The 23652-nt window shown below is 39.5% G+C and overlaps 1 protein-coding gene across 2 annotated transcripts in view; it reads right to left on the reverse strand.

Moving 5' to 3' along the window:
- The window catches only part of TNPO3 (transportin 3), a 100355-nt gene that overhangs the window by 42899 nt on the left and 33804 nt on the right, over window positions 1-23652 (reverse strand). For both annotated transcript variants that reach the window (XM_005550732.5, XM_065542540.2), the window contains exons 2-8: window positions 20105-20305; window positions 19134-19207; window positions 17147-17303; window positions 7622-7765; window positions 3822-3997; window positions 3189-3327; window positions 169-315 (exon numbers count right to left, since the gene is read on the reverse strand). In XM_005550732.5, coding sequence (XP_005550789.1) covers window positions 169-315; window positions 3189-3327; window positions 3822-3997; window positions 7622-7765; window positions 17147-17303; window positions 19134-19207; window positions 20105-20305 — 1038 coding nt within the window. The remainder of the gene's footprint in view (window positions 1-168; window positions 316-3188; window positions 3328-3821; window positions 3998-7621; window positions 7766-17146; window positions 17304-19133; window positions 19208-20104; window positions 20306-23652) is intronic.

A 23652-nucleotide genomic window follows, 5' to 3' on the forward strand; every position in this document is an offset into this window, starting at 1 on the left:
CTCCTGGCCTCTAGCAATCCATCCACCTTGGCCTCCCAAAGTGCTGGGACTACAGACAAGAGCCAGGGTACCCAGCCAGGTTTATTATCTATCTTCTCAGTTCCTTTTCAAGTTGGCACTGACAAGAGGAAGAAATTAAGATTTGAAGAGGTAGAGAAGGGAACTTACATGGTCTGGTTCCAGCTGGCAGTGTCGAGCCAAGGCATGAAGCAGCCTCTGAATGTAAGCTTTGAAGATGCCATGAATAACTTCATCATTAGTTTTGTACAAATGCTCCCCGAGTCGGTACCAAAAGTTAAATGAAATTTCTACTACCTGTTAGGTTAACAGAGATGATTTATTTGAATGGGAAAGGAATAGAATAAGAAGACATTTTATTATCACCATGACCATATAGGAAGAAAGATATATTTTTAAATAATATGAGTGGAGTCAGTTAAGAAGTCACCTTTTCTCTAGCAGATTTACTATTTATCTCCCCAAATTGTCTTCCCATGTTAGGCCCAAATCTCCATTTAGAATGACTGGCTTTACATTCCATTTAGTCCTGAGGTAATGCCTCCAAAAGTACACTGAATTTTGAATTTAGAGAAAACGATAACAGACATGGAAGTCTTTATTTTTATTTATTTTTTAGAGACAGAGTTTCATTCTGTTGCCCCAGCTAGAGTGCAGTGGCACAAGCACATCTCACTGCTGCCTCTAACTCCTGGGCTCAAGCGATCCTCTTGCCTCAGCCTCCCAAGTAGCTGGGACTACAGGTACACACCACCAAGCTCAGCTAATTTTTTTTTTTTTTTTTTTTTTAGTAGAAACAGGGTCTCGCCATCTTGCCCAGGATGGTTTTGAATTCCTGCCCTCAAGTAATCCTCCCACCTAGGTCTCCCAAAGTGCTGGGACTACAGGCATGAGCCACCGCTTCCAATTTTATTTTACTTAAAACAAATTTCAGCCAGGTGCAAAACACCATCTCTACAAAAAATACAAAAATTAGCCAGGCATGTAGGTGGCGCATGCCTGTATTCTCAGCTACTCAGGAGGCTGAGGTTGGAGGATCACCTGGGCCCAGGAGGCTGAGGCTACAGTGAGCTGTGATCGCACCACAGCATTACAGCCTGGGCAACAGAGTGAGACCCTGTCTCAAAAGATATATATTTTTTCTTTAGAGACAGGGTCACCTAGGCTGGAGTGCAGTGGGGCACAATCATAGCTCACTGCAGCCTTGAACTTCTGGGCTCAAGCGATTCTTCCACACAGCCTCCTGAGTAGCTAGGAGGACTACAGGCACTTGCCACCATGTCTGGCTAATTTTTAAAATTTTTCTGCAGAGACAGGGTCTTGCTCTGCCATCTAGGCTGGAGTGCAGTGGTGTAATCATGGCTCATGGCAGCCTCGAACTCCTGGGCTCAAGCGATCCTCCCATTCAGCCTCCTGAGTAGCTGGGATGAGAGGTGTGCGCCAGCACACCCAGCTAATTTTTGAAATTTTCTGTAGAGACAAGGTCTTCCAATGTTGCCCAGGCTGGTCTCGAACTCCTGGGCTCAAGCAATCCTCCCACCTCAGCCGCCAAAAGTGTTAAAGAGGTATGAACCTCATTAGAGGTATGAACCACTATGCCCAGCCAGAAGTCTTTTTTATTCATTTATTTATTTATTTTGAGATGGAGTCTTGCTCCATCGCCCAGGCTGGAGTACAGTGGCGCGATCTTGGCTCACTGCAACCTCCACCTCCTGGGTTCAAGTGATTCTCCTGCCTCAGCCTCCTGAGTAGCTGGATTACAGGCCCGTGCCATCACCCCAGCTAATTTTTGTATTTTTAGTAGAGACGGGGTTTCACCATGTTGGTCAGGCTGGCCTCAAACTGCTGACCTTATGATCTGCCTGCCTCGGCCTCCCAAGGTGCTGATAGGCGTGAGTCACCGTGCCTGGCCAGAAGTCTTTTTTAAAGTATTTTTCTGAAACTTCTGAAATCACTGCATTGAATGTTTGAGATTCAAAATCATCTGTAACTCCTGAACATAACTGATTCAGCTTCATGTCACTTTTATTCACCTGTTTTCTTGAGTGTGACAGAAAGGGAGAAAAGGCCTGGGATTTTACTCGTAGCCTCTTTTCCATATGGCACTGTTTAAAGGAGTGATAATTGTGTGGGGTTACATTCTTCCAGAAATGTTTTGGGTTCCACTCAAATCTAGGTATCCTCATGACATTACGTAAAACAAATAAACCTTGTCTTGCATGTGATAACAGAAAACGGGTCGAGAGTCACAGGACCACTGTGCCTAAGGCACAGTAAGAGGGTCCCTACCATCCATTTCCCATCAAGGATCCAAAATAGAGCTATTTAAAACAATGCCCAACTTGGGAGCACTTCTTTCTCACTTTTTTTTTTTTTTTTGAGATGGAGTTTTGCTCTTGTCGCCCAGGCTGGAGTACAGTGGCCTGATCTCAGCTCACTGCAACCTCTACCTCCCGGTTCAAGCAATTCTCCTGCCTCAGCCTCCCAAGTAGCTGGGTTATTATAGGTATGAGTCACCTCGCCCAACTAATATGTATTTTTAGTGGAGACAGGGTTTCACCGTGTTGGCCAGGCTGGTCTCAAACTCCTGACCTCAGGTGATCTGCCTGCCTTGACCTCCCAAAGTGCTGGGATTACAGGCGTAAGCCACCAAGGCCAACCCTTTCTCATTTCTTATACTATAAAACTTCTCAAATAAATTAGATTTAAAAAAATCTAGCAAACCTCGGTAGGTAGGGTGTCAAGGATTTTGAATGACAGAGACCCTTCAGTCTTTTCAATCCCTTTGTCATTCTCATCCATCATTTGGAGAAAAATTGGGGATGTTAAGACTTGTGGAGGTATAGTTAGAATTCGGTGTTTTTTAGCTATAAAGCTCTAGAGAATAAGTCAAGCTAGACAAGGGGTTCGCTGGAAAGGCTTGCTTTCTAACGAGTTCCTTGAGGGGTCTACCACAGTCAGCCCAGCCAACCAGGTAAGAAAATAGAGATGGACACAATGCAGAAACCCAAATATAATTTTTTTTTAATTCCAAAACAGAGGAAATCACATTAATTAAAAACAAGACTATAATTTCTCAACAATAAAAGCTGGGCATGAGGTAATGAAATATAGATAATATGCAGCACACAACTTGGAGAATAATAGCCTTAGAATAGCATAAACACTACCTCATATTGAGGATGTCCTGCACAGATAAGAAGCAGCTCCAGAGTTCGGAGGTCCCCAAGACCTTGGCCTGGAGTACAAACAATTTTTTCAAGAAAAGTTTCACATAGTTCAGTGAAAATACGGCAGTAATTCAGAACTCTGTAGAAGACAGGTGAATGAGAACAATGAGTCAGAAATCTGGATATTATAAGTATATACAGGCACAGTTAATCAAATAAATAAAAGGTTCCTCAGTCTAAGGGACATCTAGTGATTATTTACTATGTTGTATCACAATCCCCATGACAGACACCTTTACCTAGATCATATACTCCTACACATGTGATTTGTCAGTTCAAATTCTCAATTATTAAAACATTTGAATAAAAATTCCCATCAAATCACACTTGATATTTTACAATTTGTCTCTAATTTTTAAAGCCTTAGCATTTCTATGGTAATTCTACAAACCCCACATCCAATTTGCCACTCTCCGTTCAGAGAAGCGTAGTAGAGTGTCTTTAGGAAGCAACTATCTGTACATTTACAGAATCACCGAGAATCACAAATGACAGATAAATAATAAAAAGTGACTTAAAAGAATGACCAGACTGTAGGTAAACCCAGGGCTCCAGACTTAAACAATTACTCACTTGTCTAAATCTTCACGCGCCACAGCCATATGATAGGCAGTCTCCAATGTCAGCACTCCCTGAAAAAGTTGCATAGCTAATGGCAAGTTAGTCTCCACATTCTCAATGGCATAGAGAGCTGAGCATACACAGTCTGAAGCAGCTTCATGTAGGTTAGATGAGGTCTTATCCTGTTGCTGGGGAGGTAGCAGGAATAGGGAAGCAAGAAGTATGATCACTAAGGAGTGATCTACAGTTGGCCCTGCATACCCTAGGGTTCAACCAAGCATCGATAGAAAATATTCAAAATATAAGCAAATAATAATACAATGAAAAACACAAATTTAAAAATTACCCTATAACAACTATTTACATAGCATTTACATTGTATTAGGTATTATAAGTAATTTAGAGGTTATTTAGAGTATATGGGAAGATGTGGGTAGGTTATATGCAAATACTGCACCATTTTATATAAGGGACTAGGGCATCTGTGTATTTTGGAAACTGTGCACAGAGGGGCAGGGGTAGTGGGTGGTCCTGGAACCAATCCTTTGAGGACAGTGATGGATAAGTATAATAGGAAAACAATTAGAGCCTCTTTCTTTCTTTCAATTACAGCCTCTTTCTGAACATGTACTTTAAATGTGTAACAGTCAAGTCATAGGCTTCCATGAGAAAACATCCATCAATCTTCCCAATCCTATTTCTGTTTCCTTATACGTCAAGCAAATCAGTCTTTCTGTCCCTAAGTCATGGTCATATCATTTGTAATCTCCATGTTCTTGTTCACACCAGCCCCTCCAAATGGAATGCCATGTGTTTCCTACCCTATTCTAGTGTGTGAAAATCTTTTCCATCCTTTTTCTGATATTCAAGTGCTACCTAAAATGAAAGGGCTCAACAAGTATCAAAGACACATACCTAAACACATTATTGTGAAATTTCAGAATACCAAAGTTAAACAAAGGTCCAAATGGAATGCCATGTGTTCCCTACCCTATTCTAGTATGTGAAAATCTTTTCCATCCTTTTTCTGATATTCAAGCACTGCCTAAAATGAAAGGGCTCAACAAGTATCAAAGACACATACCTAAACACATCACTGTGAAATTTCAGAATACCAAAGTTAAACAAAGGTCTGTAAAATTTCTGGGGAAGAGAGAAGGAGGTAATAATAGCGAGCAGAAGTCAGAGTTCTCCAACATTTCATTAACAATGATGCACGCTAGTAAAGGAGAACAGGGCCTCTGAACTTTTGAAGGAAAATAATATTCAACCTACAACTTCATAACTAACTGAGCCATCAATCAAGATTGAAAGCAAAATAAAAATAGTTCTCAGGCATGCAAAAATTCCAAGTTTACTTTCCATTATATCTTTCCTGAAGATGTTATCTGAGGGGGTTTGAAAGAAACCTCTAACTTTTTAATCCAGAAAGCACAGTAAAGGCAAGTCCCAAGATGGCGGGGAGTACATCTAAAGAACTGATGCAAATCAGAGCAGACCAAAAGGGCCAAGAAGGGAATCCTCCCGGGTTTCTAGTGAAGAGAGTACAGTTGAGAGGTTAAATGCACTTAGTAAGGGCATATTAGTCTTCCTTGAAAAATTTTTTTAAAAGGATATTTAAAATCTCCAGTGGGACAAAAAGCTATACAAGCAGGTTTGGGAGAGCACAAAGATGCAAATTATTCACTAGGTTATTCTTAGATTGAATAGTGGGTTCAAAGATTCTCATTATATTATCAAGTTATTAAAAGGTAAGTGTTCGAGCTGGGCGCGGTAGCACACACTTGTAATCCCAGCACTTTGGAAGGTGGGCAGATCACAAGGTCAGGAGATCGAGACCATCCTGGCTAACACGGTGAAACCCTGTCTCTACTAAAAATACAAAAAATTAGCCAGGCATGGTGGCATACACCTGTAGTCCCAGCTACTCAGGAGGCTGAGGCAGGAGAATCATTTGAACCCAGAGGGCAAAAGTTGCCATGAGCTGAGATTGCGCCACTGCACTCCAGCCTGGGCGACAGAGCGAGACTCTGTCTCAAAAATAAATAAATAAATAGTAAGTGTTCATACTTATTCTTTTGTATATATCAAGTATTTTAATTTTTAAGTTTTTTAAAAAAGCTATTGGGGGAAAGTTGTACAAGAAAGTCGTGGTCCAAACATAAAGCAAATTAAAACATGACATGGGCCAGGTGTGGTGGCTCACATCTGTAATCTCAGTATTTTTGGGAGGCTGAGGTGGAAGAATCGCTTGAGGCCGGTTCGAGACTAGCCTGGGCAACAAAGAGAGACCCTGTCTCTAAAAAAAATTAAAAATTAGCCAGGCATGGTGGCACATGCCTATATCCCAGCTACTTGGGAGGCTGAGGCAGGAAGATTGCTTGAAGCCAGGAGTTTGAGACTACAGTGAGCTACGATCATGCCAATGGAGCTACTCCAGTCTGCACAACAGAGAGACACCCTAACTCCCTGTGACACTCCCCCCAAAAGAAAAAAAGTAGCATGATTTTAAACCACTGAATGAATGTAAAAATGAGAATACATTTTACCCTGACTCTAGATAAACACTCTTACTAGTGACAGAGAGGTCCTGACACTGGATCAGTAGAGGAGATAATATAATCCTGGCATACTACTTAACTGCTTCCTTACTCCAATCCCAATTCCCAGAAATTACCACTGTTAAGTTTGAAGTATATTCTAGACTGTCCTCCATTTATATGTAATCACATGTAAATTTTTTAAACAAAAGTGGGACATGACTTTATTTACAGTGATTACTCTTCATACTATTTGTTGAGGTGGTAATAAATATTATCATTATTGAGGAAGGATACCAACATACATGGAGACAGACAATGGCAAGCAAAACAATGACTAGCATCCTAATTTTCCTGAGACTTAGCTTCTGATGCAAAAATGACAGCAGAAATATACTACCACTGACAAGCCAAATGTCTCCTTGAAGAACGTCTTTCTTTTCTTTAATTGACAGTGGCATCAATCTAGCATCATGGTACTATCTTCTAAGTAATAGTGCATCCGCATACATTCAGAATACATGCAGCTTCCATACTAATACATCTTCATTGAAGGAAACCCACCAGCAGAAAAAGACAAAGTTTTTCACCTCTCCAAACACCCCTTCAATAATATTTATGCTTAAGATAATGTTATGTTTCTTGTTCTAAAATGTAATCATATTCTAACGACTCCCTACCTCCTATCTACCAAGACTATATTACTAGGCACTGCTACTTTCAAAGCTTAAAGAAGAAATACACAAGTATATAAAAATACATTAGTACTTACTCTACTAATCTCAAAAACCCAAATCCATTTTGCACATACAATGATGTTTAACTAATCTCAACTACAAAGACAGTATCTTCATCTATAATTGTCTCTGGGTGCACTAAACATAATTTTTAATTCTTTCTGTTCTGTTTTTTCCTAAACTTGTGATGCACATATAATTATATCATGGAAATGTCTAGGATTCAATGACCATTATTGAAATACAGAATTTATATTTTTAAAACGAGGAAAAAGATACCAATGGTTATTTGAATTTTAATATGTAAATCATGTATCAGCATATAAGATTGTTTTCTTCTTAAGCATAACTATATCCTATTTTGAGTATTAAAACTGATACTTTTAATTTGGTACCTGGTAGCAAGGAACATTGCTATGTTCTTAATACATGCTTTCCAGTTACTGTGCAAAAATCTGAAAACACTGTTACGTCCCAGCAGGTTAGTTACGAAGTGATTGGCAGAAATACTTTGATAAATAAAGTCATTACTTACCAAAACCTCAAAAAGGAGTGCTAGTAATTTATTGTTAGCCATGAAGTTACTGTCCAAAACTCCCAAGTTAAACCAACTTCCCAAACAGCGAAAAACCTTCATAAGCATTTTCTCATCTGTTCCTGCTTTTTCTACACAGGTCATCTGAATAGGGAAAAAAACTTAAAATGAATAATGTTAATCTATATATTTAAACCATTATTACAATCACCTTACAAGTATAATAATGAGAAGGATGGCAATAAAACAGCTAACAGTTAAAAGTGCTATTTAAGTGTCACTGTCTTTTTTTTTCCTTTTAAGAGAGAGGGTCTTGCTACATCGCCCAGACAGGACTACAGGCATGTGCCACTGCATCCAGCTAGGCACCACTGTTCTAAATACCACTAATCTACTTAATCCCAAAATGGTTTGGTTCTATGTCCTCACCCAAATCTCGTATCAAATTGTAATCCCCAGTGTTGGAGAAGAGGCCTGGTAGGAGGTGACTGAATCATGGGAATGAACATCCCCCTTGCTGTTCTTTTGATAGTTCTCACGAGATTTGGTTGTTTCAAAGTGTGTAGCACCTCCCCCTCCTCCCTCTCTCTCCTACCAGCCATGTGAAGATGTGTCTGCTTCCCCTTCACCTTCCACCATGATTGTTAAGTTTCCTAAGGCCTCCCTAGAAGCAGAAGCCTGTACAGCCCACAGAACCGTGAGCTGATTAAACCTCTTTTCTTTATAAATTACCTTGTTTCAGGTATTTTTTCTTTCTTTCTTTTTTTTTTGAGATGGAGTCTTGCTGTGTTGCCCAGGCTGGAGTGCAGTGCCACGATCTCTGCTCACTGTAACGTCCACCTCCCTGGTTCAAGCAATTCCCCTACCTCGGCCTCCCAAGTAGTTGGGATTAGATGCACATCACTACACCCAGCTAACTTTTTTGTATTTTTAGTAGAGACAGGGTTTCACCATGTTGGCCAGACTGGTCTCGAACTCCTGACTTCAGGCAATCTGCCTCGGCCTCCCAAGGTGCTGGGATTACAGGCGTGAGCCACTGCACCCAGTCTCAGGTATTTCTTTATAGCAGCATGAGACTGCACTAACACAATCCCCAAATACAACTTTATAGGTAGCTACTATTATGGTCTCTACCTTCTCAATGGGAAAACTGAGGTACAGAGAGGTTACAGACTTACCCAAGTTGTTTCAGAAATAACTTACTAATTTCTTAGTTCCCACTTCTGCATTAAGGTTGTATTATCCAAAAAATTATTTTACAAATAGTTTACTTATTTATATACCTGGTTGTCATAGAATAGATACCTAGAGTAAGCTAGGCATACTACTGTATATTTCCACAAGAAAAGCTAATGTTTCAGCTTTGGCAATAGAATAATAAACATGTTATCCCACAGAAAGTGATACTACTATAAATACTATAAAAGAGATAAAACAGAATTAGACTAAAACTCATTGTTTCTCCTTGTAGACTGTTTTTGTGATATATATTTTTTCCAAAGTAAAATGTAATGCATCTTTTTCTAGACAAAGAATGTTTTAAAATAGCTCTTGCAAGCAATGAGTTAGAAATATAATTTTCATGGGGTTCAGGAGGCATGAGAGTGGGGGTGAAATCCCATAATGTATTATTAAATCAGATCTAAATATTGATATTTGTGGTTACAATGCAGATATAAAACACACAGGAAAATTCTCCAAGTTCAAAGCTTCATCTACTACATAAATCTACATTGAAGATGACTGTCTTTATTGTTGTGCTCCAAAGAATGCTAGGTTGCTAAGATGAAGAGAAGTGAGGGGTATGCCAGCTCATTCCCACAGAGGGCTATATAAGATATTCAGGTCTGGGCCAGGCGCTGTGGCTCATGCCTGTAATCCCAGCACTTTGGGAGACCGAGGCGGGCGGATCACGAGGTCAGGAGATGGAGACCATCCTGGCAAACATGGTGAAACCCCGTCTCTACTAAAAAAGACAAAAAAATTAGCCAGGTGTGGTGGCGGGCGCCTGTAGTCCCAGCTACTCGGGAGGCTGAGGCAAGAGAATGGTGTGAACCCGGGAGGCCGAGCTTGCAGTGAGCCAAGATCGCGCCACTGCACTCCAGCCTGGGCAACAGAGCGAGACTCGGTCTCAAAAACAAAACAAAACAAACAACCTTTCCTTCTCAGAAGACAGAAGAAAGGAAGTCCAAGTACATTAATATACCTGATTCCTTCTATTTCTTCTCTCTCTTCCAGGCCATTATATTTCAGGGAGAGGAAGAAAAGTACATGACAAATAAGCTGACCAGTCAGTCATTTTAACACTTACTGAGCCCTTTCTGTGCAACAGGCACTGTTTTAAGAGCTTTATATGTACTAACTCATTTAATCCCCACTATATGAAACAGATACTATTATCCCTATTATACTGATGAGAAAACTGAGGCAGACAGTCAAGTAACTTGCCCAATATGGCACAGGTAGGAAATAGCATAGCCAGGACTTAAACTTAAGAAGTCTGGCTTCAAAGTCTATGATCTTAACCACTACACCATAGCTACCTCCCAAATTTCTCTATTTGCTTATATATACAGAACAAAGATATGATTACTATCAAGGACTTCCTCTACTTCAAAAGCCTCTAAAGCTAGGCAGATTGCAACAATAATCTTACTAATATTATACATCATCATCAGTATAACTAGCTATATACTAATTTACCTGGATGATAATTAGTGTATTACCAAAGAAAGCCAGGAAATATTAACAGCATGGGGAAACAGAATCATCTGTCACACATGAACCAACTATTTTACTAGTTTTAAGCATGTCAGCTTGAAGTATACATCATTTGTAACGAATAACATCAGAACTTGATGGTTAACTAAATGCAGACTCACTCATTTTCATTTATTGTGCATATTGCATTATATATGCTTGTTGAAAAAAGGTGGAATTGCAGCTAACTTGCAGAGAAATTAACCACATAACCATGAGTATACACATAAGTTTATGTCTAGGATATAAACGATTTCTGAGACATCTGTTACTATCTAAAGCCACAAGAGGCACAGAGTAAATATCCAAGTATTTATAGAAGGAAGAATGGCAGGGGCTGGGTGCGGTGGCTCACTCCTGTAATCCCAGCACTTTGGGAGGCTGAGGTGGGTGGATCACAAGGTCAGGAGTTTGAGACCAGCCTAACCAACATGGTGAAACCCCGCCTCTACTAAAAATACAAAAATCAGCCGGGCATGCACACCCTGTAATCCTAGCTACTTAGGAGGCTGGGGCAGGAGAATTGCTTGAATCTGGATGCAGAGGTTGCAGTGAGCCGAGATTGCGCCACGGCACTCCAGCCTGAGCGACAGAGTGAGACTCTGTCTGAGAAAAAAAAAAAAAAAGAAGGAAGAATGGCAGGAAAGGAAAGAACTGAGAGCTCTTGCTTTAGAGGGGAAAGTACTCTTAAAAAGTCATCAGAGGCTGCGTGCAGGGGTTCACACCTCTAATCCCAGCACTTTGGGAGGCTGAGGTGGGAGGATTGCTTGAGCCCAGGAGTTCTAGACTAAACTGAGCAACAAAGTAAGACCCTGTCTCTACAGATTAAAAAATAAAATAACACTTTAAAAGTCACCAGAAAACACACTAGATGAGATGAGAAAATGTCGCAAATATGGTTCTGGCCCCATTAAGTTCTTCTAGTTATTTTTTACCTCAAGACTTTCTTTGTTCCCCTGAAACTCAGAGAAAATATTCACGGATGCCAGGCAGTTGCCTAGAATCACTAAAATGGCCAGAATTTTTAGAAAAGAGTATGACACTAATATATGCAATATATTTAAATATGTGATACATAAATAAAGGCACAGGAGCACTTAATTTCAAGGCTGAAAGTAGAGTAACTAAGTTCCCTTAACATGAACTGGAGCCACTGAGAGATTTCTCTTTAAGAGCTGATACTCATTCTCTCTCCCTCTCAACCTGTCTCAAACTCTCAATTGAATCTTTGATGCTGTTGATATAAACTCACCGTTTTCCAACTCCACCTTTTTCCAACAAGCATATATAATTACATAATCACTTGGCCTTTATACTTCTTGAATGACATTTCAATTTTAATAAGACATGATATATACAAGTGGAAGGATTTGCTTGTACATTCTAACTACAGACTCAAACTGAAGGACCAAATTCTGAAAAAACCTGTTTCTAAAACTAATCTCTTTGAAAAGATGAAATTCTGCAAATTAAATCAAACATACATTCTAAAGCATCAGAACTAAGAGTTATCTTCTGTTCCTCTTTGAGAGCTATGCTATGTTAAAAATCTGTCTCTTAAAGTAAGTCCTCAAAAGCTTCAAGATAAATGCCAGAGTCCAGAAGAGCTCACCAGTAAAAAGATAGCAGGGATAAACAAGAATTGAGATCTTAGATTAACAAAATAGAAAGTGGAGAGACAAAAATATTAGAAGCACAGGTTCAGTTTAGCTATGATAGCATGCAGAAACACATTTAAAACTTCAAAAAGTTCAACACCATGTTTAGGAATGGGTCCATTAGGAGAGACCACAAAAGTATAATACTAACAAGAAATAGGATAGAATGTAACCATTAAAGGAGAGCATGCAGGAAACTAAACGAGAAAAGGTCTTAAGAGGAGTTTGGAACCCGGCATTACAGCCACATGCCTATTTTTTTCTTGGCCATTTTGGACTAATTTCATCCCCTGGCTTGGTCATGTAGCTTGTCATGTAGGCTAAAGTCTGACAGGGAATTGAACATTCATAAAATAACAAGCTTCCATCACACAAACTACATTATATTACAAAGGAGGAAGGTGACTTTTAAAAATAGAAGGATCAGACTTTCATCCTAATCCAGTGGTCAACCCTAGCATCACTACCGAATGCTGTATATACACTAAGACATAGCATCATGTACCTATGATATATTCTATCCCAAAATGTTTAACTTTTAAAAACTAATCATCCAAGCCTCTCAGTTTTTCTCAATCAGGATCCTAGGAAAGAATTAAATCCTATAGGTTAAGTGTGGTGGTTCACGTTTGTAATCTCATCATTAGGGGAGGCCAAGGAGGGAGGATCATTTAAGACCAGGTTTGAGACCAGTCTGGGCAACATAGAGAGGCTCTATAGCTACAAAAAAGTTTATTGTATAAGAATTAAGTCCTTCAGAAAATTATCTGAGTGCTTATCTTCTTAATTATCCTAAGGGTGGTATATAGCTAGAACCATTATTAATGTAGAGGAAAGAATTCATTACATATAATGAAAGCTTTAGGTTTAATTCTCTTGAGGAACCCCTACTGAGAAGGGCTGTGTTGGATACAACTTCCAATTAGAGGAAATACAGAGAAAAGAAAAACAAGCTAAATGAAACAAAGGAGAGGCAATCAGAAAATCATAAAGGTAAGATAATTCTATAAAACGACTGGTACAATCTCTTCAACAAGTCATGTCATTTTAAAGAAGGAACAGGATGTGGGGCTGTGACTAAGAACCTGATACAAGGCATAGTTATAGATTGGATATTCTTTGTAAAGAGTATCTTTTTTTTCTTTCTCTCTCTTTTTGTTGAGACGGAGTCTCACTCTGTCACCCAGGCTAGAGTGCGGTGGTGCAATCACGGCTCACTGCAACCTCTGCCTCCTGGGTTCAAGCAATTCTCCTGCCTCAGCCTCCCAAGTAGCTAGGACTACAGGTGCATGCCACCACACCCAGCTAATTTTTGTATTTTTAGTAGAGACAGGGTTTTACCATGTTGACAGGATGGTCTCGAGCTCCTGACCTTGTGATCTGCCAGCCTTGGCCTCCCAAAGTGCTGGGATTACAGGCATGAGCCACCAGGCCCGGCCTGTAAAGAGTATCTTAGGACTAACTGGTGAAATGTGAATATGGTCTGGGTTTATCAGATGATATGAAAACTTACTAACATGAAAAGATAAGCAGATGACTGAAAAAGCAAGATGCAGAAGAGTAAGTAAAGTATAATCGCATTTGGGCTTAAAATATCTGTATATATGTCCATAAAGAAGTATGTTCATAGAGGAAAGGGTTAACTGTATGATCTCCAGATGGTTTGAATGTAATTTGCTGTCCATATTTTCTAATTTTCCATAAAACGCTTTAAAATAAATGGCTAAGTGAGAAACATATATTTAACTTAAAAGAATTATTTTAATTTATTTATTTATTTTGAGATGGAGTCCCCCTCTGTCGCCCAGACTGAAGTGCAGTGGCGCAATCTCGGCTCACTGCAACCTCCGCTTCCCAGGTTCAAGTGATTCTCCTGCCTCAGCCTCCCGACTAGCTGGGACTACAGGAGTGTGCCACCACACCTGGCTAATTTTTGTATTTTTAGTAGAGATGGGGTTTCACCATGTTGGCCAGGCTGGTCTCAAACTCCTGACCTCAAGTAATCCGCCCGCCTCAGCCTCCCAAAGTGCTGGGATTACAGGGGTCAGCCACCGCACCCAGCCCTCCAATGAATTTCTAATACAAAACTGAACACAATTTTTAACAGAATTTTAATTTTTTTCAAACAAAAAGATCTATGATCTTGCTGTACTGAAACACATCTCTGAAAAATAATTTACTATAGGTGAAGTATCCCTAATCCAAACTCCAAAATGCTCCAAAATCCAAAAGTTTTTCAGTGCCAACATAACGTTCAAATGAAATGCTCACTGGAGCATTTCAGATTAGGAATGCTGAACCAGTAAATATAATGAAAATATTCCAAAATTTTAAAAACTCAGAAATCCCAAATACTACTTTTTTTGCCCTTCCCTAAACACTTCTGGTCCCAAGCCTTTCAGATAAGGGATATTCAAGCTGTATAACCACATTATTGAGAAAATTAAGCTGGACTATAAAGACCTATAAATGAGATATGGGCTAATCAATTTATTACCATGTACTTTAGGAACCAGTAAACATTTTCTATAAAGAACCAGATAAGGCTGGGGGCAGAGGTTCAAGCCTGTAATCCCAGCACTTTGGGAGGCCGAGATGGGCGGATCATGAGGTCAGGAGATCGAGACCATCCTGGCTAACATGGTGAAACCCCGTCTCTACTAAAAAATACAAAAAACTAGCCAGGCAAGGTGGCGGGTGCCTGTAGTCCCAGCTACTCGGGAGGCTGAGGCAAGAGAATGGCGTAAACCCGGGAGGCGGAGCTTGCAGTGAGCTGAGATCCGGCCACTGTGCTCCAGCCTGGGCAACAGAGCGAGAGCGAGACTCCGTCTCAAAAAAAAAAAAAGTAAAATAAAAGAACCAGATAAATATTTTACACTTTGCAGGCCATATGGTCTCTGTGAAAAATACCCAATTATGCTGATATAGTCCAAAATAATAGACAGACAAAATATAACCAAATGGGCATAACTGTGTTCCAACAAAGCTTTATTTACAAAAAGAGGCAGCCAACACATAAACTATAGATTTACCCACTCCTGCTCTAGCGTATTAAAAATGTCGACTAACTAAAAGGAGCCTAATCACATCTAATTCTTTTAAAAATGTGTATTAGCTCATCCATAATGGGATACTACTACTCAAAAGGTCAAGTAAAATCTTCTATCACCTCCCTCTCAAAATTTCAGTTCATCTTTAAGAGAGGATCCTTTCTTTTCTCTCTCACAATATACAAAAATCAAATCAAAATGGATTAAAGACTTAAATGCAAGATGTGAACTATAAAACTACTACAAGAAAACATTAGGGAAATGCTGCAGGACATTGATCTGGGCAAAGATCTCTTAAGACAGACCTAAAAATCAAAGGTAACCAAAGCAAAAAAAGTCAACAAAGGGATTACATCAAGCTACAACGCTTCTGCACAGCAAAAGAAACAATCAACCAAGTGAAGAGACAACCTACAGAATGGGAGGAAATATTTGCAAACTACCCATCCAATAAGAGATTAATAACGACAATATATAAGGAACCCAAAAACTCAATAGCAAAAAAAAAAAAAAAAAAAAAAGATTAAAAAAATGGGCAAAAGATCAATAGCAAATGCTGGCGAGGATGCAGAGAAAGGGGAACGCTCTGGAATGTAAAGTAGTACAGTCATGAAAAACAGTATTGAAGTTTCTTAGAAGACTGAAAATAGTACTACCATATGATCTAGCAATCCCACTGCTGGATAAATACCCAGAAAAGAAACCAGTATATCAAGAAGATGTCTACAATCCCATGTTTACTACAACACTATTCACAATAGCCAAGATATGGAATCAACCTAAGTACCTATCAATGGCTGAATGGATAAAGAAACAATGGTATAGGTGCACAGTGAAATATTCATTAGCCACAAAAAGAATAAAATCCTGTCATTTGCAGCAACATGGATGGAACTGTTAGACATTAGGTTAAGTGAAATAAGCCAGGCACAGAAAGACAAATATCGCATGCTTTCACTGCTATGTTGGAGTGAAAAAAAAAACAGGATCTCATAGAGGTAAAGAGTAGAATGATGGTGATCAGAGAGGCTAGGAAGGGTAATGGGGAGGGGAGGATGAAGAAAGGTTGATTAATGGGTACACAAATACAGCTGAATAGAAAGGATAAGTTATAGTGTTACATAGCACAAAAAAGTGACTATAGTTAATAATTTATCGAGTACTTCAAAATAGCTGAAAGAGAAGATTTAGAATGTTCCCTACACAAAGAAATGATAAAGGTTTGAGGTGATGAATATCTCAATTTGATCATCACCTGATTTGATCTAATCATCACATATTATATACTTGGATAAAAATAATACATGTGGCTGGGCACAGTGGCTCACGCCTGTAATCCCAGAGCTTTGGGAGGCCGAGGCAGGCGGATCACTTGAGGTCAGGAGTTCAAGGCCAGCCTAGGCAACATGAAGCGACACCATCTCTACAAAAAAAAAAAACAAAACACAAACTTAGCTGGGCATGGTGGCGCACACCTGTAGTCCCAGTTACTCAAGAGGCTGAGGTGAGAGGTTCACTTGAGCCCAGGAGGGGAGGGTGCAGTGAGCTGAGATCATGCCACTGTACTACAGCCTGGGAGACAGAGACCCTGTTTCAAAAAATAAAAGTAACACATGTAACCCCACAAATATGTACCACTCTCATGTATCAATTAGAAAAAAAAAAGGAAGGATCCTTTCTTAGTAAAGTAGGTTTATACACACTTCCCTTTGCATGATCCTTTATTAACAGTCAACAGTTTGGAGCATTAAGCAGTAGAAGAGCACAAGATATACAATGAGATGGCCTTAGTTCAAATTCTGAATTAACAGTTGTATAACTCTAAAGTCCATTTTTCATTCATAAAAGAGATAACGTCACCTTTAGAGGATTATACAGAAACTTAAAAAGCATAGTTTCTGAAAGTATGTTGTAATGGTAAGGTGTTACATAAATGCCAAAGCATCATCATTAAATTTTGCAAAGAAAGCTATTTCACAATAATGCAATTGGATTACAAAATAACCATCATGGTTTTCTGCCTTTATGCAGCAACTTAGTATTTCAAACTTACTCACCAATAGAGACACTACTGTACTAGAGTAGAAGGCCAGATCTTCTATAATTTCTGTGCGTCGATTAGCTCCAATTCGTAAGGAACGACTATGTACTTCTTCAGGTAACACTGTAAGGATCTCCAGCAAAAAAGGCAAAGAAGTAACATCATTGCTGTATCTGCAAAAGAAAAAAGGGGAGATATGTTATTTATAGACAGAAAATACACAATCACGTAAGATAACAGCCATCAGAGTAACTCACAACAAAAGCAGCATTCCCACCACTATTAAGGGAGAGAAAAAATATATAAACATAAATGTCCTCCACAATTAGTTAAGATTAAAAAAAGGACAGTTTTTCAATGAAACATAGCCATTATAATGAACGTGATATCTATATGTCCTAACATGAAAAAATGTCCACAATGTAGTAACTGAAAAACATGTATGAAACATATTGAATATGGGTAAACAAATATATAGGTATTTGTACATTAAAATATATATGCACTTATTTATTTTAAAATGCATAAAGGAAACTCTACATAGCCAATTGTTAATAGTGGTTGCTTGTAAAATACAGGGTTAAGGGCCAGGTGTGCTGGCTCATGCTTATGATCCCAGCACTTTGGGAGGCCAAGGCAGGAGGATCACCTGAGCCCGCAAGTTCAAGACCAGCCTGGGTATCACAGCGAGACCGTCCCTACATTAAAAATTTTTTAATTAGCCAGGCACGGTGGTGTGCATCTGTAATCCCAGCTACTTAGGAGACTGAGGCAGAAGGATCTCATGAGCCCAAGAGTTGCAGGTTCCAGTGAACCATGATCACACCACTGCACTTCAGCCTGGGTGACAGAGCGAGACCCTGTTTCAAAAACAATATATAAGGATAGGGAGAGAGGATGGGGTTCGCTTCCATACTGTTAGAATTTTTTCAAGGAGCATGTGTCAATTTCCCCAATAAAATTTTTCTTTAAAAAATAAGCTATCCATTCAGGAGGCTGAGGTGGGAGGATCACTTGAGCCCGGTAGGTTGAGGCTGAGGTTGTAGTGAGCCATGACTGTGCCACTGCACTCCAGCCTGGGTGACATAGCAAGACTGTGTCTCAAAAAAAATAAAAATAATTTTTTAAAAAGTTATACAGGCTGGGTGAGGTGGCTCACACTTGTAATCCCAGCACTTTGGGAGGCCTACATGGGCAGATTACTTGAGGTCAGGAGTTCGAGACCAGCCTGGCCAAACCCCGCCTCTACTGAAAACATAAAAATTAGCTGGGCGTGGTGGCACATGCCTGTAATCTCAGCTACTTGGGATGCTGAGACAGAAGAATCACTTGAACCTGGGAGGCGGAGGTTGCAGTGAGCCGAGATCACACCACTGAACTCCAGCCTGGGCAACAAGAGTGAAACTCCAGCTCAAAATAAAATAAAATAAATAAAAAGTTATCCATAAAAGGCTGTAATGACACACTACATTGTAAGTAAAAAGTACATCTAGACTTTGTTCAAAAATAACTTCCCAACCAAATGCAAGCAAATATCAAGATTATCTTGCCAGGACCCAGAAGGAACGCTTGTTTCAAAGTAGCAAGTTCTGTGTGTCTAAAAAGAATACCGTCCCTCTGATAAACGTGAAACAAACCCCAATTAGTAAGAACATATATTCATAACAACTTCTCATTTAATATACTCTTAAATTCTATATTTTTACGAAACGGCTGTCATGCCAGTTAGTGAGAGTGATCCACAAGGCAATAAAAGACTTTGCTGCAATTAATTCAAGAAGTGTGTGTTACATAAATTACTAGTCTTTTACAACCCACACAATATATTTCAGTGGTATTTAAAATTTTAGATAAGTTTCACTTAATCTAACAAAGGTTAATAACATAATTCTATGTTAAGAGTTCAGGTAAATAGTCAAATATCTAGCTATTGCCAACAAATTTCTCTGTGTAGGTTAATGACAATTCCAAATGCTAATATACAGTCAATATAAATTACTTACTTTTCCACCAGTGTTTGCACACATCCCTTCCAGGAAGGCATCTGTAGGGCAAGATCTGCTATTGCTAAAGCCAGCTGAATAAGAGAGAATAAATGAAGACAGATGAACAGAAATAGGGTTACAATAAATATTAATTGGGAAGCAAAGAAATTACATTTCTTCCAAACAATATAACAACTAGACTAACCTCCCCTCCCCCACTTCTCCCAACCTTCAGTTATATGTATCTGATATAAACTCTTCTGGGTTAGCTATAAATTGCTGAAATTTAAGAGTTAACTTTTAAAAATTAAAGAAAAAAAAACAGAAAAGTCAAACAACAGAATATGGACATTCCTCAAAATATATCAATATTTACTTTTATTTGGCAATACCACAGAACTTCACAGACATATAAATTATACTATGCCAAAGGTCAAAGCTACTAACAAAGTCAGACCTTTGACTCAGTTCTCAAATAATGGATTGCCATTTCCCTTCTCTTTCCATTTCTCATCTTGAAGACTTAAGCAAAAGCCTCCTCTTCAAGGACACTTCTATGCCAGGCAGAGGACACATGTGAGTATGTACTCACAGAAGCTTCCGGTTTTCCTATCTAATGTATTTCCCTGTCCAAGGGGGAAAAGGACAGATACTCTAGTTCAACCTTTCATTCATGAGACCTTTACTAAAGCCAATCAGCCCAGAAAGGATTTCTTAAAAGGCAACTACCTAAACCTCTGACCTAGCATGCCTGTGAAAACACATACTCACCTTAACCACTTCTGGTATTAAGTTAGTTCAAAACCAAATGAACTCTAAGATTAATACAAAAGATTAAAAATTTCATTTTCTATCCACTTACAAGAATACAGCAGTATATCTGTAATGAAGTTAACATTACCTCACATGGCCTAGCAATACCAATTAAAATAATCCTGATAAATTCAAATGGCCATACAAATTTCTCTAATGAGAAGCACAGGATTTACCTGCGTTACAATGACAGGTGACAAGTCTTTCAAGTTCTGGATATGGGTTAGCAATGAGTCCCGTAAAGAGGCATGAGAGTCTGTGGGGAGCTCATAAAATGAGGTCTGAATCTTCATTTTCATGGTCTGTGCAGCAAAATAGCATGATTCCACATCCTGTCGGATCTGTAACAACTGGTCTGAGATCTCCCATGCATGAACCTGAAAGCGTATTAGACAAAGATGTCTTAAAGAAGACTACTTTTCTAATGTTAATGCCACAATCTCAATACTTATATAAACATATTTAGACCAACGTATAAAGAAAAATCTGACAAGCTAAATCACCTAGTAATTCAGCCAACAGTTCAAAATACATTGTTATATGCTCTGTTCAACAAAGTAATTACCTAAAATCTGACTAATTCTAGGAAAGCACGAGAGGTATCAGTTAAATTAATAGATACAATCTTGTTGATTTGAATGACTGTGTAGGTGTCAAGAATATGAAGAAAAATGTCCCAAAAGTCTCCACTAAATAATTTCCACTGTATAATTTCCAGTCCTAATCTATGGTTGGATGTTTCTTCTCTTTTCTTGCTTAAAATAAAGCTTTGTTCACTCTAAGAATTGAATCCAGAAGCTGTTTTAATATATCTATAAATATAAGAATATATTTTATATTGGTCTCAGTAGCCCTACATTTCAATTATTAGTTCCTGATAAAACAGAAGAAAAGCTATCTTGGCTCAAGTAAATATTTCACATCCTTCAATTATTTTCTTTCTTTTTTTGGAGACAGAGTCCCGCTCTGTCACCCAGGCTGGAGTGCAGCGGCACAATCTAGGCTCACTTGCAACCCCTGCCTCCCAGGTTCAAGTGATTCTCCTGCCTCAGCTTTCCGACTAGCTGGGATTACAGATGTGCACCACCACACCCAGCTAATATTTGTATTTTTAGTAGAGGCGAGGTTTCACCATGTTGGCCAGGCTGATCTTGAACTCCTGACCTCAGGTGATCCTCCTGCCTCGGCCTCCCAAAGTGCTGGGATTACAGGCATGAGCCACCGTGCCTGGTCCCTTCAATTATTTTCTGATGAATTACGACTTGGCAAAGTGCTACATATGCTACTGAAATCACTTTCAACGGAAAAATAAACTTATCTACAGACATAATAAAAAGAACCAAAGTATAAAATCTGGTCTCTAGTAGCTAGTCACAATTATAAAGGGGAGCCATATTTTGAAGACAACTTTGTAAACAAAATCATGCAGTAGATTGTAGACAACTAGTTAATTAGTTTAATTCTAATCCAATTCTATGCTAAACAGCCTCTGGAAGACGACTAACATGGACTGGCAATAATGGACTGAAAAAAATTTCAACCTCAATTCAGGAACAGTGTATATTGTAAAGAGAAGGGGTCAATTTCTTATGAAGACAGAGCTCTTCACAAGTAATACATAATCCCTTGTGTATCCTTCAAGATCTTTCCAAAGATAGATATGAAGCAAGTTAAGATATAGAAACAGGTAGAATAAACGGCTTGTACAAGTTCCTAAAGTAAATGGAAAATAAAGACTCTGAATTTCCTAATTACAGATTTACTGACATAAAACTTAGCTTTAGGCTGGGCGTGTGGCTCATGCCTATAATCACAGCACTTTGGGAGACCAAAGGGGGAGGATTGTTTGAGCCCAGAAGTTTTGACACTGGCCTCGGCAACATGACAAGACCCCCGTGCCTCTACAAAAAATTTAAAAAATTAGCTGGGGCCCGGCACAGTGGCTCATGCCTGTAATCTCACCACTTTGGGAGGCAGAGGCAAGCAGATCACCTGAGGTCAGGAGTTCAAGACCAGCCTGGCCAACATGGTGAAACCCTGTCTGTACTAAAAATACAAAAAAATTAGTCGAGTGTGGTGGCACTCTCCTGTAATCCTAGCTACTCAAGAGGCTGAGGCAGGAAAATAGCTTGAACTCAGGAGGCAGAGGTTGCAGTGAGCCGAGATTGCACCACTGTATTCCAGCCTGGGTGACAGAGTGAGACCCTGTCTAAAAAAACTAAAAACTAAAAAATAAAAAATTAGCTGCGCATGGTGGCATGCACCTGTAGTTCCAGCTACCTGGGATGCTGAGGCGAGAGCATTGCTTGAGCCCAGGCAACAGGCACCCTGTTTTTAAAAAAACCACCCCTCCCACCCCCCACCAAAAAACCCCAACATTAGCTTTCGATGAAATAAGGGGTACAAAGTAAGCATGAGGTGTTAACTTCTTTACAGATATAGTATATTTTACTAATTTTTGTACTTTTTAGTCCAAGCATCGCGTCTCAAACGTATTCAACAAAAGTTTAATGAATTAATGTAGTACTAATAGCACCAATTTTCCTTTCTCAAGTAAAAAATCTTCCAAAGTTTTTAGCCATTGATTAACCAGTAATCCAAGCACGCCTATGATTTAATATACCATCAGAATATCTTTACTTTGCTCACATTAATATCTTTTTATTTTTTGAGACAGGGTCTCACTCTGTCACCCAGGCTGGAGTGCAGTGGCACGATCTCAGCTCACTGCAGCCTCGACCTCCTGGGCTCAAGAGATAATCTTGCCTCAGCCCCCTAGTAGTTGGAACTACAGGTGTCTGCTACCACACCCAGCTAATTTTTGTATTTTTTGTACAGATGGGGTTTTACCATGTTGCCCAGGCTGGTCTTGAACTCCTAAACTCAAGCAATCCTCCTGCCTTGGCCTCCCAAAGTGCTGGGATTCCAGGCGTGAGCTACCATGCCTAGCTGATATATTTTTAAATAGCAAAAAGATTCTATGAAGCTTTATACAATCTCCACAAATCCCTCATAAAAACAGAGCATTAGACAGCAACAAAACTAGGTGTTGTCTAGTTATCTCCAAGGGTATCTACAAGAACCCCAAAATATAAGTGGAAAGAGACAAGCCAGTGACATCTGTAAGACCTGTGTAGTTTTAGTCTCAGTAAACGTGGAAGCAGAGGCAAACAACATGGCATCTAATGGACCTAAGAACAGAGAAACACCAAGAACCAACAGAGATTCACTGGAAAGTACAAGGAGCCAATCTGAGGATGGCAGTTGAAAATGGAGAAGGTTGGGCCGGGCGCAGTGGCTCATGCCTGTAATCCCAGCACTTTGGGAGGCCGAGGCACACAGATCACCTGAGGTCAGGAGTTCAAGACCAGTCTGGCCAACATGGTGAAACCCCATCTCTACTAAAATACAAAAATTAGCTGGGCATGGTGGCGGGTGCCTGTAATCCCAGCTATTCTGGAGGCTGAGACAGGAGAATCACTTGAACCCGGGAGACGGTGGTTGCAGTGAGCCGAGATCACACCACTGCACTCGGCCTGGGCGGCTGAGTGAGACTCCGTCTCAAAAAAAAAAAGAAAATGGAGGAGGTTTTACCCAATCCAATAGCCAGTGAGTGTAAGTGTGAAGGGGATGCCAATAGTTTAGCCTTTATAAAACCTTGAAACCAAACAATGAGGAAAAGACCCCAACTGAGGAAAAACTCCTGTGAAAAAAACTCAAAATA

The sequence above is a fragment of the Macaca fascicularis genome, chromosome 3, assembly GCF_037993035.2.
Source record: "Macaca fascicularis isolate 582-1 chromosome 3, T2T-MFA8v1.1".
Lineage (NCBI taxonomy): Eukaryota > Metazoa > Chordata > Mammalia > Primates > Cercopithecidae > Macaca > Macaca fascicularis.